The sequence below is a fragment of the Nerophis lumbriciformis genome, linkage group LG24, assembly GCF_033978685.3.
Source record: "Nerophis lumbriciformis linkage group LG24, RoL_Nlum_v2.1, whole genome shotgun sequence".
NCBI lineage: Eukaryota > Metazoa > Chordata > Actinopteri > Syngnathiformes > Syngnathidae > Nerophis > Nerophis lumbriciformis.
In genome coordinates, this window is record NC_084571.2 from 37,728,147 (window position 1) to 37,743,425 (window position 15,279).

A 15,279-nucleotide genomic window follows, 5' to 3' on the forward strand; every position below is an offset into this window, starting at 1 on the left:
GACAAAAGTATTGGGAAACTTCGGACTACCACGGGACAAAAGTATTGGGACACTTAGGACTACGACTGGAAAAAAGTATTGGGACATTTTGGACTACCACTGGCCAAAAGTATTGGGACACTTACACTGGATAAAAGTATTGGGACACTTAGGACTACAACTTGACAAAAGTATTGGGACAAATTAGGAATAAAACTGGACAAAAGCATTGGGACACTTAGGACTAGCACCTGCCAAATATGCGGGCCCGACCAATGCTGCTTGCAGCTTTAATTTTAACCTATTTTTGGGTTCTTTGAGGTTAGCTAATTTTACTTGTTTTGGAAAGTCTTGACAAGCCGAATTTTCTTGTTCTATTGGCAGATCATTTTGCTTAGTTCAAACAAAATACCCCTCATTTTTGTATTTTTTTTCTTGTTTTTGAACACTGACTTTTTGCAGTGCAGAATATTAATAACAGAAAGAAGCAACCCTTTTGTGTGAATGAGTGTGAATGGGGCGGGGAGGGATAATTTGGGGAGTAGGTGCACTAATTGTAAGTGTATCTTGTGTTTTTTGATGTTGATTTAATAAAAAAAAAAATAAAAAAAATAAATAAAAAGTTGCAATTCGCAGGAATTGGTGGACCATGCATGAATTGGGCGTGATCGCGACATTGCAAATTCCTGGAGGGACTCACTGTTGATCAGAGATCACTTCTACTCGCAGTGCGTAGTGAAAGTGACCAAAGTTGATGTCTTTCTACATCTGAATTACACACTTACGGTTTCTAGCTGCTTGTTGGTGCTCTCCAACGCCTGCTGGGCCTTCTTGGCCTCCGTCAGATACTGCAGAAATTTGGTAAAAAAAAATAGACTTGACTCAGCAAAGGGGGAACAGGGTAAATAGGGACAACACCACGGAAAAAAAAAGAACAGGACAAATGCCTGTGTCTGTCTGTGTGTGTGTGTGTGTGTGTGTGTGTGTGTGTGTGTGTGTGTGTGTGTGTGTGTGTGTGTGTGTGTGTGTGTGTGTGTGTGTGTGTGTGTGTGAGACGTCTTTTCTGCAGTAGGTCTGAATAATCCAGCCAGACAGTGAGTGCCAAGGAATGAATCCTCAATGGAAAACACAAGCATATCGCAGCTTATCTAGTTGGGCTTCTGTAAACACTAAAATGCGCACATCTCAACCAGCCTTCATAGCTACTGACAACAAGAAAACATGTCGGTCAATTTGCACAGATAATGTAAACGTGTCTGTAAATTCACGTGTGCACATAATATGTATAATTCACATACACACACATGAACACTTCTGTCCATTAACACACACACAAGCAGCTTATAAAAGATATACATGCTTGTCCATTTGCAGGAGATAACGTCCGCAGGAACCTACCACATAGCGAAGGACATACACTATTTGATTTCCTATTATGCAGCTCATTTTTATTTGACACTTATTGAAAAATCTTGTGTGACATCATGCACAAAAGTGCATTTTATTTGTTTTAAACTATTGTAGTGGCGTTCTGTACAAAAAGTGCACTTTAATTGAGTGTTGTTTTGATATGTCATCTTAGTGACATCATGCACAAAAGTGCACTAATAGCTTGTTTTAAAATGTCTCTGACAATCTTGCACTTTCTGTGATTTCCCTCTCTGCATGAAAGTTTAAAAGTAGCATATATTAATGCAGTATGAAGAATAATGTTTTAATGTAGACTAGGGCTGCAACTAACGATTCATTTGATGATTGATTAATCTGTTGATTATTACTTCAATTAATCGATTAATAATCGGATAAAAGAGACAAACTACATTTCTATCCTTTCCAGTATTTTATTGGAAAATAAACAGCATACTGGCACCATACTAGAGATGCGCGGTTTGCGGACACAACCGCGGAGTCCACGGATTATCCGCGGGTCGGGCGGTTGAAATTAAAAAAAAAATTAGATTTTATCCGCGGGTCGGGTCGGGCGGTTGAAATAAAAAAAAATTAGATTTTAAATAGATTCAGGCGGGTGGCAGTTAAACCAATTCGGAAATATATACACATAGTTAAATGTTGTTACCCACATACGAAAAACGAGCAGGCACCTGCAGCATATGCCACAACAGAAGAAGAAGAAAAAAAAAGAGATGGCAACGCCGGCAGCAAACGTGGTACGCGACAAACTAAAAAAGGGAATACTAAAGACCAGGGGAAAAAAAGGCCAGAAAAGTTCAGCGTGGACTCGTTTTTATGAGGTTGTAAATCAGGATGATAGTAATGCTGGCTACGTGATTTGCAAGAGCTGCGACGCTGTTTATGTCTACGACAGTTAACAAAACCGGGACATCTAACATGGTGCATCACATTTGTGCAAAACCCCGAACCTCCGCAAACACCCTGAGCATGAGCAGTTTCGTCCGCCGTGATCCCAGAAGAGTGCCACAGGATGTTAAAACAAGATAGAACGCAGCTGCCTGCAGCAGTTTGAGTGGCGCGAGCGCGCTTGGAGGTGCGCTCAGCGCGGCTCCCAGATGATTGCGCACGGCCCAGACGCACACTAGTGCGTCTGGGCCGTGACAGCGTGGCACGCATTGAATGTCTCTGCTACCTTGGATCAGTCTCCTTTCTTTAACAGGCAAAAGCTTTATAACCTCACTAATGCCTTGCATCGTCTATATTCGATATATAACAACGGGCGGGTGGCGGATGGCGAGCGGGTGCGGTTTTGATTAAATGTTAGTTCGGGTGGATGGCGGATGGTTGACGACTTTTGTGATGCGGTTGCGGATGAAATAATTGCCTATCCGCGCATCTCTACACCATACTTATTTTGATTATTGTTTCTCAGCTGTTTGTACATGTTGCAGTTTATAAAGGTTTATATAAAAAAAATTTAAAAATTGTTTTAAATAAATTTAAAAAATTGCCTTTGCGCATAGCATAGATCCAACGAATCGATGACTAAATTAATCGCCAATTATTTTTATAATCGATTAGTTGTTGCAGCCCTAATGTAGACACATAGAATCATCATACTGCTGTGATTATATGCATTAAGTGCTCATTCAAGGCTAAGGCAAAATATCCACATATATATGGTGTATCGTGACACGGCCTAAAAATATCGAGATATTAATAAAAGGCCATATCGCTCAGCCCTAATTTGAATATTATATTTTTTTTATGCACACTGTAAAAAAAAAAAAATCTGGATATTTTACAGTAAAAACTGGCTACTCACTCACTGGAATTTTACTGCAGTAAAAGTGTTTTTTTTTTACAACATTTTACAGTAAATGGAAAAACTGTCAGCCTCGTGGCCAGAATTTTACAGTAAAATGTACTCTGGTTTTACAACGTCTTACTGTAAATGGAAAAACGGCACCAACGTTTTTTTATTTTTTACCGTCAAAAAATGTGCGACATTCTAAAAATACTATTAAAATAAACAAAAACATAACAAAAGTGAAATAAAAAAGCTTAAAGGTGAAATGTAATTTAGAAAAAGTTGCAATGTTGACTAATAAAACAAAGCTGTTTTTTTTTCTTCTCAAACTGTCATTGCTCAAAACATAATATTGAATCAAAATCAATGTTATTATGAATTATTGACCTATCCAAGGTAGGGATGTCCTGATCCAGGTTTTTTGCACTTCCGATCCGATACCGATATTGTTTTTGCATTTCCGATCCGATACCGATATTGACCGATACTGACCGATACTGGCCTATCCGAGCATGTATTAAAGTTTAAAGTTATTTAGCCTACTTAGTTGTCAGAATCATGTTGAAAAGGGCTTTAGTACTCTTGATAACAACTAGCCAGCTGAATTAGGGGAGTTTGAATAATACACAATGGTTGGTAACAAGAAACTGACCTGTTTATTCAAGGATAAACACAAAATAGACAACATTATACATGACAAACAGAAATGGCATCATTGAACTAGGGCTGGGCGATATGGCCTTTTTTTAATATTGCGATATTTTAAAACCATATTGCGATACACGATATATATCTCGATATTTTGCCTTAGCCTTGAATGAACACTTGATGCATATAATCACAGCAGTATGATGATTCTATGTGTTTTGATTGATTGATTGAGACTTTTATTAGTAGGTTGCACAGTGAAGTACATATTCCGTACAATTGACCACTAAATGGTAACACCCCAATAAGTTTTTCAACTTGTTTAAGTCGGGGTCCACTTAAATTGATTCATGATACAGATATATACTATCAGATATATACTATCATCATAATACAGTCATCACACAAGATAATCACATTGAATTATTTACATTATTTATAATCCAGGGTGTGGAGGGGGGCGCCGGATGTAAGTGTCAAAAAGACAGCCAAAAGAGTTTGATATGAGAATAAATCTAAAGTTAAAATATAGGGTAGAAATGCACCCATTTGCAGGAAATGTAGTCTTGATTTTCAAAATGTTCTTTCAAGGCTTGCATGTCTACATTAAAACATTCTTCTTCATACTGCATTAATATATGCTACTTTTAAACTTTCATGCAGAGAAGGAAATCACAACTAAAAAAAAATCACAAATTTTTTCATACGGTGTTGATGTGGAAATTTTTGCCTCTGCATTTTTATGGTGTGGACGTGTGGCACCGAATGGAGATAAGCGTTTCGACAGACGTCACAATATTTGAACAATGATGACGAAAACTGTTGTCTCTGTTGTGTCGGTGTGTCGAAAATTGTTATGCGCTTATTTTTTTATTAGATTTTGTGCGTGGCATAGATTTGCGCAGAGGACGCTTAAACAGTGCACAATTGCACAGGCGAGCACCTTAGAGGGAGCGTTGCTCGCACGGCTGCGCTAGCATCACAGCTAACGTTAGCCATGCTGCTACCTCTCTGCTCGGAGAGGATAATAATAATAATAATAATAATACCTGGGATTTATATAGCGCTTTTCTAAGTACCCAAAGTCGCTTTACATGTAGAACCCATCAATCATTCACACCTGGTGGTGGTAAGCTACTTTCATAGCCACAGCTGCCCTGGGGTAGACTGACGGAAGCGTGGCTGCAATATGCGCCAATGGCCCCTCCGACCACCACCTATCATTCATCATTCAATTCACCGGTGTGAGTGGCACCGGGGGAAAAGGGTGAAGTGTCCCGCCCAAGGACACAACGGCAGCGATTTTTGGATGGTAAGAGGCGGGGAGCGAACCTGCAACCCTCAGGTTTCTGGCACGGTTGCTCTACCCACTACGCCATGCCGCCCCAGGATGTATAGGTATGTGACGTATGACGTGACAGTATGTGACGTGTGTAAGAAGGTGCACTTGCTGTCTGTGAGAGGGAGACACAGGAAAGAGTGAGAAGAGCCTGTCGTGTAATGCCAGCAGCTAAAAGCAACTGCGTGAGAATTCACAGACCTGTGGATGTGTTGAAGGTGTGCTGGAAAATGCGGAACGGAAATTACGGAGCAGCAGAAAAGTGGAATGTATTATTTAAATCGGTGCGTTGGAAAACACGGACCGGTGTTTTTTTTTAAACTGGATCTGGATCGGCATTTTCACATGCCTTGCCGATACGCAATTTTTGGCAAATATCGGCAGCCGATCTGATCCAAATATCGGGACATCCCTAATCCAAGGTTCCCATTACTTCACATCAAATATTCCACTAAGAAAAATATTTTTGGTGGTAGATTTTGCAAATTCCATCCATCTTCTTCCGCTTATCCGAGGTCTAAGCAGGGAAGCCCAGACTTTCCTCTCCCCAGCCACTTCGTCCAGCTCCTCCCGGGGGATCCCGAGGCGTTCCCAGGCCAGCCGGGAGAGATAGTCTTCCCAACGTGTCCTGGGTCTTCCCCGTGGCCTCCTACCGGTTGGACGTGCCCTAAACACCTCCCTAGGGAGGCATTCGGGTGGCATCCTGACCAGATGCTCGAACCACCTCATCTGGCTCCTCTCGATGTGGAGGAGCAGCGGCTTTACTTTGAGCTCCCCCCGGATGGCAAAGCTTTTCACCCTAAGGGAGAGCCCCGCCACCCGGCAGGGGAAACTAATTTCGGCCGCTTGCACCCGTGATCTTGTCCTTTCGGTCATAACCCAAAGCTCATGACCATAGGTGAGGATGGGAACGTAGATCGACCGGTAAATTGAGAGCTTTGACTTCCGGCTCAGCTCCTTCTTCACCACAACGGATCGATACAGCGTCCGCATTACTGAAGACGCCGCACCGATCCGCCTGTCGATCTCACGATCCACTTTTCCCTCACTCGTGAACAAGACTCCTAGGTACTTGAACTCCTCCACTTGGGGCAGGGTCTCCTCCCCAACCCGGAGATGGCACTCCACCCTTTTCCGGGCGAGAACCATGGACTCGGACTTGGAGGTGCTGATTCTCATCCCAGTCGCTTCACACTCGGCTGCGAACCGATCCAGCGAGAGCTGAAGATCCTGGCCAGATGAAGCCATCAGGACCACATCATCTGCAAAAAGCAGAGACCTAATCCTGCAGTCACCAAACCGGATCCCCTCAACGCCTTGACTGCGCCTAGAAATTCTGTCCATAAAAGTTATGAACAGAATCGGTGACAAAGGGCAGCCTTGGCGGAGTCCAACCCTCACTGGAAACGTGTCCGACTTACTGCCGGCAGTAAGTCGGCAGTAAGTCGATTATTATTATTTGCAAATTTGGTAAAATAAAAACCCAAAAATGTATATTTTCTTGTTTTCTTACTGTACCGAAAATGAACCGAACCGTGACCTCTAAACCGAGGTATGTACCGAATTGAAATGTTTGTGTACCGTTACACCCTTAGTCTATTCCCATGTAAACATATCTGTCCATTTACATAATCACATAATGAAAATGAGTCCATTGCCACTCACATAAACACACAAAGGTGTAACAGTTTGAGTCAGTCCATGGGCTGGAACCAGCGCCCATGACTCCGGCAGCACTATGCGATGACCTATCCATTCATTTAACATGCCTGGGCGTTCACACACACACACACACACATGTGACGACGACTGTCTGTTCACAAAATAAAAGCGCGTGTCCATTCCCAGACAATGTCAACGTAGCTCACCGACTTTCGCTCCTGCTTGAGCTCCTGCAGGTTCTTGGTGAGCTCGGCGCAGATGTTCATCAGCATGTTCTCGGCCACCAGCTCCCTCTGGCCCGCGTAGTCGTTCAGCTCGTTCAGGATGTCCATGAACGACTGGTAGCTGGTGAATCTGACCGTTGTTAGGGGGGAAGGAAACACAGCGGACACAACGATGAGGGCCACAGATAACACGGGGAAGACATGATAAGAGCTGCTTCCTGCTTCCTTTCAACATCTCACACTGCACCCAGTGAATATGGATGTAGGTCAGGGGTGCTCACACTTTTTCTGCAGGCGAGCTACTTTTCAATTGATCAAGTCGTGGGGATCTACCTCATTCATATATATAATTTATATTTACTTATTTATGAAATATATGTTTTTGTTAACAAGTTAAAGGTGTTTAATGATAATGCAAGCATGTTTAACACATATAGTTAATATTGTTAAAAAATTAAAGGTGTTTAATGATAATACAAGTATGTTTAATACATATAGTTAATATTGTTAACAAGTTAAAGGTGTTTAAAGATAATACAAGCATGTTTAACACATATAATTAATATTGTTAACAAGTTAAAGGTGTTTAAAGATAATGCAAGCATGTTTAACACATATAGTTAATATTGTTAATAAATTAAAAGTGTTTAATGATAATACAAGCATGTTTAATACATATAGTTAATATTGTTAACAAGTTAAAGGTGTTTAAAGATAATACAAGCATGTTTAACACATATAATTAATATTGTTAACAAGTTAAAGGTGTTTAAAGATAATGCAAGCATGTTTAACACATATAGTTAATATTGTTAAAAAGTTAAAGGTGTTTAATGATAATGCAAGCATGTTTAACACATAATTAATATTGTTAAAAAATTAAAGGTGTTTAATGATAATACAAGTATGTTTAATACATATAGTTAATATTGTTAACAAGTAAAAGGTGTTTAAAGATAATACAAGCATGTTTAAAAAGTTAAAGTTAAAGTACCAATGATTGTCACACACACACTAGGTGTGGCGAAATTATTCTCTGCATTTGACCCATCACCCTTGATCACCCCCTGGGAGGTGAGGGGAGCAGTGGGCAGCAGCAGTGGCCGCGCCCGGGAATCATTTTGGTGATTTAACCCCCAATTCCAACCCTTGATGCAGAGTGCCAAGCAGGGAGGCAATGGGTTCCATTTTTTTATAGTCTTTGGTATGACTCGGCCGGGGTTTGAACTCACAACCTACCGATCTCAGGGCGGACACTCTAACCACTAGGCCACTGAGTAGGTAACACATATAATTAATATTGTTAACAAGTTAAAGGTGTTTAAAGATAATGCAAGCATGTTTAACACATATAGTTAATATTGTTAAAAAATTAAAGGTGTTTAATGATAATACAAGTATGTTTAATACATATAGTTAATATTGTTAACAAGTAAAAGGTGTTTAAAGATAATGAAAGCATGTTTAACACATATAGTTAATATTGTTAATAAATTAAAGGTGTTTAATGATAATACAAGTATGTTTAATACATATAGTTAATATTGTTAATAAGTAAAAGGTGTTTAAAGATAATGAAAGCATGTTTAACACATATTGTTAATATTGTTAAAAAATTAAAGGTGTTTAATGATAATACAAGTATGTTTAACACATATAGTTAATATTGTTAAAAAATTAAAAGTGTTTAATGATAATACAAGCATGTTTAACACATATAATTAATATTGTTAACAAGTTAAAGGTGTTTAAAGATAATGCAAGCATGTTTAACACATAGTTAATATTGTTAAAAAGTTAAAGGTGTTTAATGATAATGCAAGCATGTTTAACACATAATTAATATTGTTAAAAAATTAAAGGTGTTTAATGATAATACAAGTATGTTTAATACATATAGTTAATATTGTTAACAAGTAAAAGGTGTTTAAAGATAATACAAGCATGTTTAACACATATAGTTAATATTGTTAATAAATTAAAGGTGTTTAATGATAATACAAGTATGTTTAATACATATAGTTAATATTGTTAACAAGTAAAAGGTGTTTAAAGATAATGAAAGCATGTTTAACACATAAAGTTAATATTGTTAAAAAATTAAAGGTGTTTAATGATAATACAAGCATGTTTAATACATATAGTTAATATTGTTAAAAAATTAAAAGTGTTTAATGATAATAAAAGTATGTTTAATACATATAGTTAATATTGTTAACAACTTAAAGGTGTTTAAAGATAATACAAGCATGTTTAACACATATAGTTAATATTGTTAATAAATTAAAGGTGTTTAATGATAATACAAGTATGTTTAATACATATAGTTAATATTGTTAACAAGTAAAAGGTGTTTAAAGATAATGAAAGCATGTTTAACACATATAGTTAATATTGTTAAAAAATTAAAGGTGTTTAATGATAATACAAGTATGTTTAACACATATAGTTAATATTGTTAAAAAAATTAAAAGTGTTTAATGATAATACAAGTATGTTTAATACATATAGTTAATATTGTTAACAACTTAAAGGTGTTTAAAGATAATACAAGCATGTTTAACACATATAATTAATATTGTTAACAAGTTAAAGGTGTTTAAAGATAATACAAGCATGTTTAACACATATAGATTCCTTTCTTTCATGAAGACAAGAATATAAGTTGGTGTATTACCTGATTCTGATGACTTGCATTGATTAGGAATCAGACAGTGGTGCTGATAACGTCCGCATTTTCGAATGGAGGAGAAAAAAAAGTCCTCCTTTCTGTCCAATACCACATGAAAGTGGTTGGTTTTTGGCATCTTATTTGTCCAGCTTCCGTACTCCTTTGTATACACTTTACAAGAAATGCATTGTCGGCAAACTCCGTAGCTTGCTAGCTTGTGCACGCCAGCTTTCTGAGACTCTTATTTTGTTAGCGCAACTGTGCAACTGTGCAGTCGGTCTTTGGAGTTTTGACGACAGGTACGGCGCCAGAGTCTGTTGAAATAAAGTGTTTCTCGCCTTCCAGTCGGTAATTTTAATAATATGGCAGCAGTCAGCGTCATCTCAGAGGACCCTCGGGTGCCGCGAATGTCAATCAAGTGACGAAAGTGACGTCATAGTGAAGATTTATGATCGCTCATTTTTAGGACTATTTTTTTAATGCCTGGCTGGTGATCGACTGACACACCCTCCGAGATCGACCGGTAGCTCGCGATCGACGTAATGAGCACCCCTGATGTAGGTTATATTTCCATGGACGTTTTTTTAAATTAGCAGGGACAAGCTAAGTGGAAATGCACTTTTCTTTATTTTATATTGTCTGTCATTCACAATTCTTACTTAAGTCAAAAACACATGTTTTTGTTTTTTTAATGCAGCTAATGGAAGGACACTATTGCACACATAAAACCCTGGGCAATAATTTTGACTCCAGGGGCCAAATTTAGAGAAAGAAAATTAGAGATGTCCGATAATATCGTACTGCCGATATTATGGGCCGATAAATGCTTTAAAATGTGATATCGGAAATGATCGGTATCGGTTTCAAAAAGTAAAATTGATGACTTTTTTAAAGTCCGCTGTGAAAACGGACATAGGGAGAAGTACAGAGCGTCAATAAACCTTAAAGACACTCCCTTTGCGTGCCGGCCAATCACATAATATCTACGGCTTTACACTCACAAGTGAATGCAAGACATACTTGGTCAATAGCCATACAGGTCACAGTGAGGGTGGCCGTATAAACAACTTTAACACTGTTACAAATATGCGCCACACTGTGAACCCACACCAAACAAGAATGACAAACACATTTCTGTCATGTCTGTGTAATCATGTTTTGTTTTAAGTCATGTTTTGTTTAGTTATAGGACTCTTTAGTTTCTGTCTTTTCACTCCCTTGTCTTGTTTCCATGATTACCCCATTAGTTTCACCTGTTCCACGTTTGGACTCATTGTGCACTCTTGATTGTCACCATAGCAACCCATTAGTTTTCACCTGTCACGTCACGCACCTGTTTTCGTTAATCATGTCTGTAGTATTTAAGTTCAGTGTTTTTCAGTTTGTCTTTCTGACGACCTCACCACATTTATGCTCTGTCCATGCCTGATACTTCTTTCCATGTCCATTCTTCATGCAACTATTTTTGTCCAAGCCAAGTAAGTTTTTGTTCCATGTTTATAGTCTTTTTGGTTTCATAGTTTGTTCTCCGCCATTGTGCGTGTTTTTCGTTTGTACTTTTTTGCTATAGTCTTTTGGTTTCATAGTTTATTCTCCGCCTCTGTGCGCGCTTTTTCGTTTGCATAAATAAATAAATAATGTACCTTCATTCCCGTCTCGCCCGTGCCAACTTTCCGTTGCATCCCGGAAAAGCAAACACCCAGGACCAAGTCTTGACAATTTCGAGAGAACATCCGCACCGTAACACAACATAAACACAGCAGAACAAATACCCAGAACCCCTTTGCAGCACTAACTCTTCCGGGACACTACAATATACCCCCTGCTGTCCCAAATTCCAAGCTGCTGTTTTGAGGCATGTTAAAAAAAATAATGCACTTTGTGACTTCAATAATAAATATGGCAGTGCCATGTTGGCATTTTTTTTCCCATAACTTGAGTTGATTTATTTTGGAAAACCTTGTTACATTGTTTAATGCATCCAGCGGGGCATCACAACAAAATGAGGCATAATAATGTGTTCATTCCACCACTGTATATATCAGTATCGGTAATTAAGAGACGGACAATATCGGAATATCGGATATCAGCAAAAAAGCCATTATTGGACATCTCTAAAAAAAATGTGTCTGGGGGCCGGTACATATCTAGTTTTAGGAAGACTAATACAAAAACTCACAATAATGTCTGATTGAATGCTAAAACTGTTATGACAGACCGCCTTAAAAAACAGAATGGAATTTTAAATTTTTTTTACTGAATGAGACACCCAGAATGTACATGAAAATAAAGAATGTGGGTTTTACAATATTAACTATGAAGGATAAAACACTGAATATTGACAACATATTGTCACACCCCCTCTCCATCCACATATTTTACAATCAAGCGAAACAAAACAAAAATGCATCAAACACTGCGAAATATGAACGTGAAGAGTAAAAAACACCTACAATCTGATATATGTGACATATCACTAAGCTTTAGAACTTTGTTGTAAAAATCTCCTTCCACATTTCAGGCTCTGGAAACACTCTGTGGAAACGCTCCCCACCCACACTGCTTGGTGCCTCGTCTGAGCTGCTGTGACTTAGATTACCATAGTAACTAATTATATTACCATTGTAACTAATTAGATTACCACAGTAACTAGTACAAACCTTGTTTCCATATGAGTTGGGAAATTGTGTTAGATGTAAATATAAACGCAATACAATGATTTGCAAATCATTTTCAACCCATATTCAGTTGAATATGCTACAAAGACAACATATTTGATGTTCAAACTCATAAACTTTTTTTTTTTTTGCAAATAATCATTAACTTTAGAATTTGATGCCAGCAACACGTGACAAAGAAGTTGGGAAAGGTGGCAATAAATACTGATAAAGTTGAGGAATGCTCATCAAACACTTATTTGGAACATCCCACAGGTGAAGGTGGGTGCCATGATTGGGTATAAAAACAGCTTCCCAAAAAATGCTCAGTCTTTCACAAGAAAGGATGGGGCGAGGTACATCCCTTTGTCCACAACTGCGTGAGCAAATAGTCGAACAGTTTAAGAACAACGTTTCTCAAAGTGCAATTGCAAGAAATTTAGGGATTTCAACATCTACGGTCCATAATATCATCAAAAGGTTCAGAGAATCTGGAGAAATCACTCCACGTAAGCGGCATGGCCGGAAATCAACATTGAATGACCGTGACCTTCGATCCCTCAGACGGCACTGTATCAAAAAACCGACATCAATCCCTAAAGGATATCACCACATGGGCTCAGGAACACTTCAGAAACCCACTGTCAGTAACTACAGTTGGTCGCTACATCTGTAAGTGCAAGTTAAAGCTCTACTATGCAAAGCGAAAGCCATTTATCAACAACACCCAGAAACGCCGCCGGCTTTTCTGGGCCCGAGATCATCTAAGATGGACTCATGCAAAGTGGAAAAGTGTTGTGTGGTCTGACGAGTCCACATTTCAAATTGTTTTTGGAAATATTCGACATCGTGTCATCCGGACCAAAGGGGAAGCGAAACCATCCAGACGCAAAGTTCAAAAGCCAGCATCTGTGATGGTATGGGGGTGCATTAGTGTCCCAGGCATGGGTAACTTACACATCTGTGAAGGCACCATTAATGCTGAAAGGTACATACAGGATTTGGAACAACATATGCTGCCATCTAAGCGCCGTCTTTTTCATGGACGCCCCTGCTTATTTCAGCAAGACAATGCCAAGCCACACTCAGCACGTGTTACAACAGCGTGGCTTCGTAAAAAAAAAAGAGTGCGGGTACTTTCCTGGCCCGCCTGCAGTCCAGACCTGTCTCCCATCGAAAATGTTATGAAGCGTAAAATACAACAGCGGAGACCCCGGACTGTTGAACGACTGAAGCTCTACATAAAACAAAAATGGGAAAGAATTCCACTTTCAAAGCTTCAACATTTAGTTTCCTCAGTTCCCAGTCGTTTATTCAGTGTTGTTAAAAGAAAAGGTGATGTAACACAGTGGTGAACATGCCCTTTCCCAACTACGTCGGCACGTGTTGCAGCCATGAAATTCTAAGTTAATGATTATTTGCAAAAAAAAAATAAAGTTTATGAGTTTGAACATCAAATATGTTGTCTTTGTAGTGCATTCAACTGAATATGGGTTGAAAATGATTTGCAAGTCATTGTATTCCGTTTATATTTACGTCTAACACAATTTCCCAACTCATATGGAAACGGGGTTTGTACATCATGCAAAAGTGCAGATTCCAACAATTGAAATACTTTGTATAGTTCAGGGGTCGGCAACCCAAAATGTTGAAAGAGCCATATTGGACCAAAAATACAAAAACAAATCTGTCTGGAGCCGCAAAAAATTTAAAGACATACTACATACAGATAGTGTGTCATGGAATTAAGAGGACTTAAAGGAAACAAAATGACCTCAAATATAGCTACAAATGAGGCATAATGATGCAATATGTACATATAGCTAGCCTAAATAGCCTGTTAGCATCGATTAGCTTGCAGTCATGCAGTGACCAAATATGCCTGATTAGCACTCCACACAAGTCAATAACATCAACAAAACTCACCTTTCATGCACAACCTTAAAAGTTTGGTGGACAAAATGAGACGGAAAAAGAAGTGGCATAAAACGCGTCCTAGAAAGTCGCAGAAAGATATACATGTAAACAAACTACGATGAGTTCAAGGACCGCCAAAATTAGTAGGACAAAACGGCGCTCGCCAAATACTCGAATCAGTGAAGCATGTTTAATATAAACAGTGTGCTTTATAACAATTAGGGAGGTTTGTGTCATGTTTGTCCTCCTACAGAAACCATATTAAAACAAAAATAGATTTTTTTCCCCCTTAATCTTTTTCCATTTTTCATACATTTTTTGAAAAAGCTCCAGAGAGCCACTAGGGCGGCGCTAAAGAGCTGCATGCGGCTCTAGAGCCGCGGGTTGCCGACCCCTGGTATAGTTGAAGACTTACGGCCATTAGAAAACATCACTGCACATCATACACTTTCCATCTTAAAAATCTAAAAAAAATTATTTGGGAATGTCCAGTGGGCCTTAATTTGCCCAGGTCTGCTCTAAAACATATAAAAACTGCCAACAATACTACATTTACATTTCGTGACATGCCCATGTACCAAACATTAGCAATATTATTACTATAAGCGCTAATAATAAGGAACTTTTTTTTTTTTTTGTGGCGCCGGGACCACAGAGAGCGAACGTGCTTGGTAGTGACATGCTGAGAAACAACACGTGTTCTTGTCTTGCAAAAGAATTGTGAATGATAAGCAGCATTCCAAAAAAAGGTGCAGCTGCCCTTTAACCAACGTCCTTAAAGAGGCAGTGCATGGATCAAGAAAGAACCCAAATCTGGATAAAAGGTGCAGCAGCAGGGATTGATTTATACAAACCCCGTTTCCATATGAGTTGGGAAATTGTGTTAGATGTAAATATAAACGGAATACAATGATTTGCAAATCATTTTCAACCCATATTCAGTTGAATATGCTACAAAG

The 15,279-nt window shown here is 38.6% G+C and overlaps 1 protein-coding gene across 1 annotated transcript in view; it reads right to left on the reverse strand.

Moving 5' to 3' along the window:
- trip10a (thyroid hormone receptor interactor 10a) overlaps nucleotides 1-15,279 on the reverse strand; it is a 145,368-nt gene that overhangs the window by 63,708 nt on the left and 66,381 nt on the right. The window contains exons 4-5 of the mRNA XM_061982065.1: nucleotides 7,058-7,205; nucleotides 765-827 (exon numbers count right to left, since the gene is read on the reverse strand). Of these exons, the coding sequence (XP_061838049.1) occupies nucleotides 765-827; nucleotides 7,058-7,205 (211 nt within the window). The remainder of the gene's footprint in view (nucleotides 1-764; nucleotides 828-7,057; nucleotides 7,206-15,279) is intronic.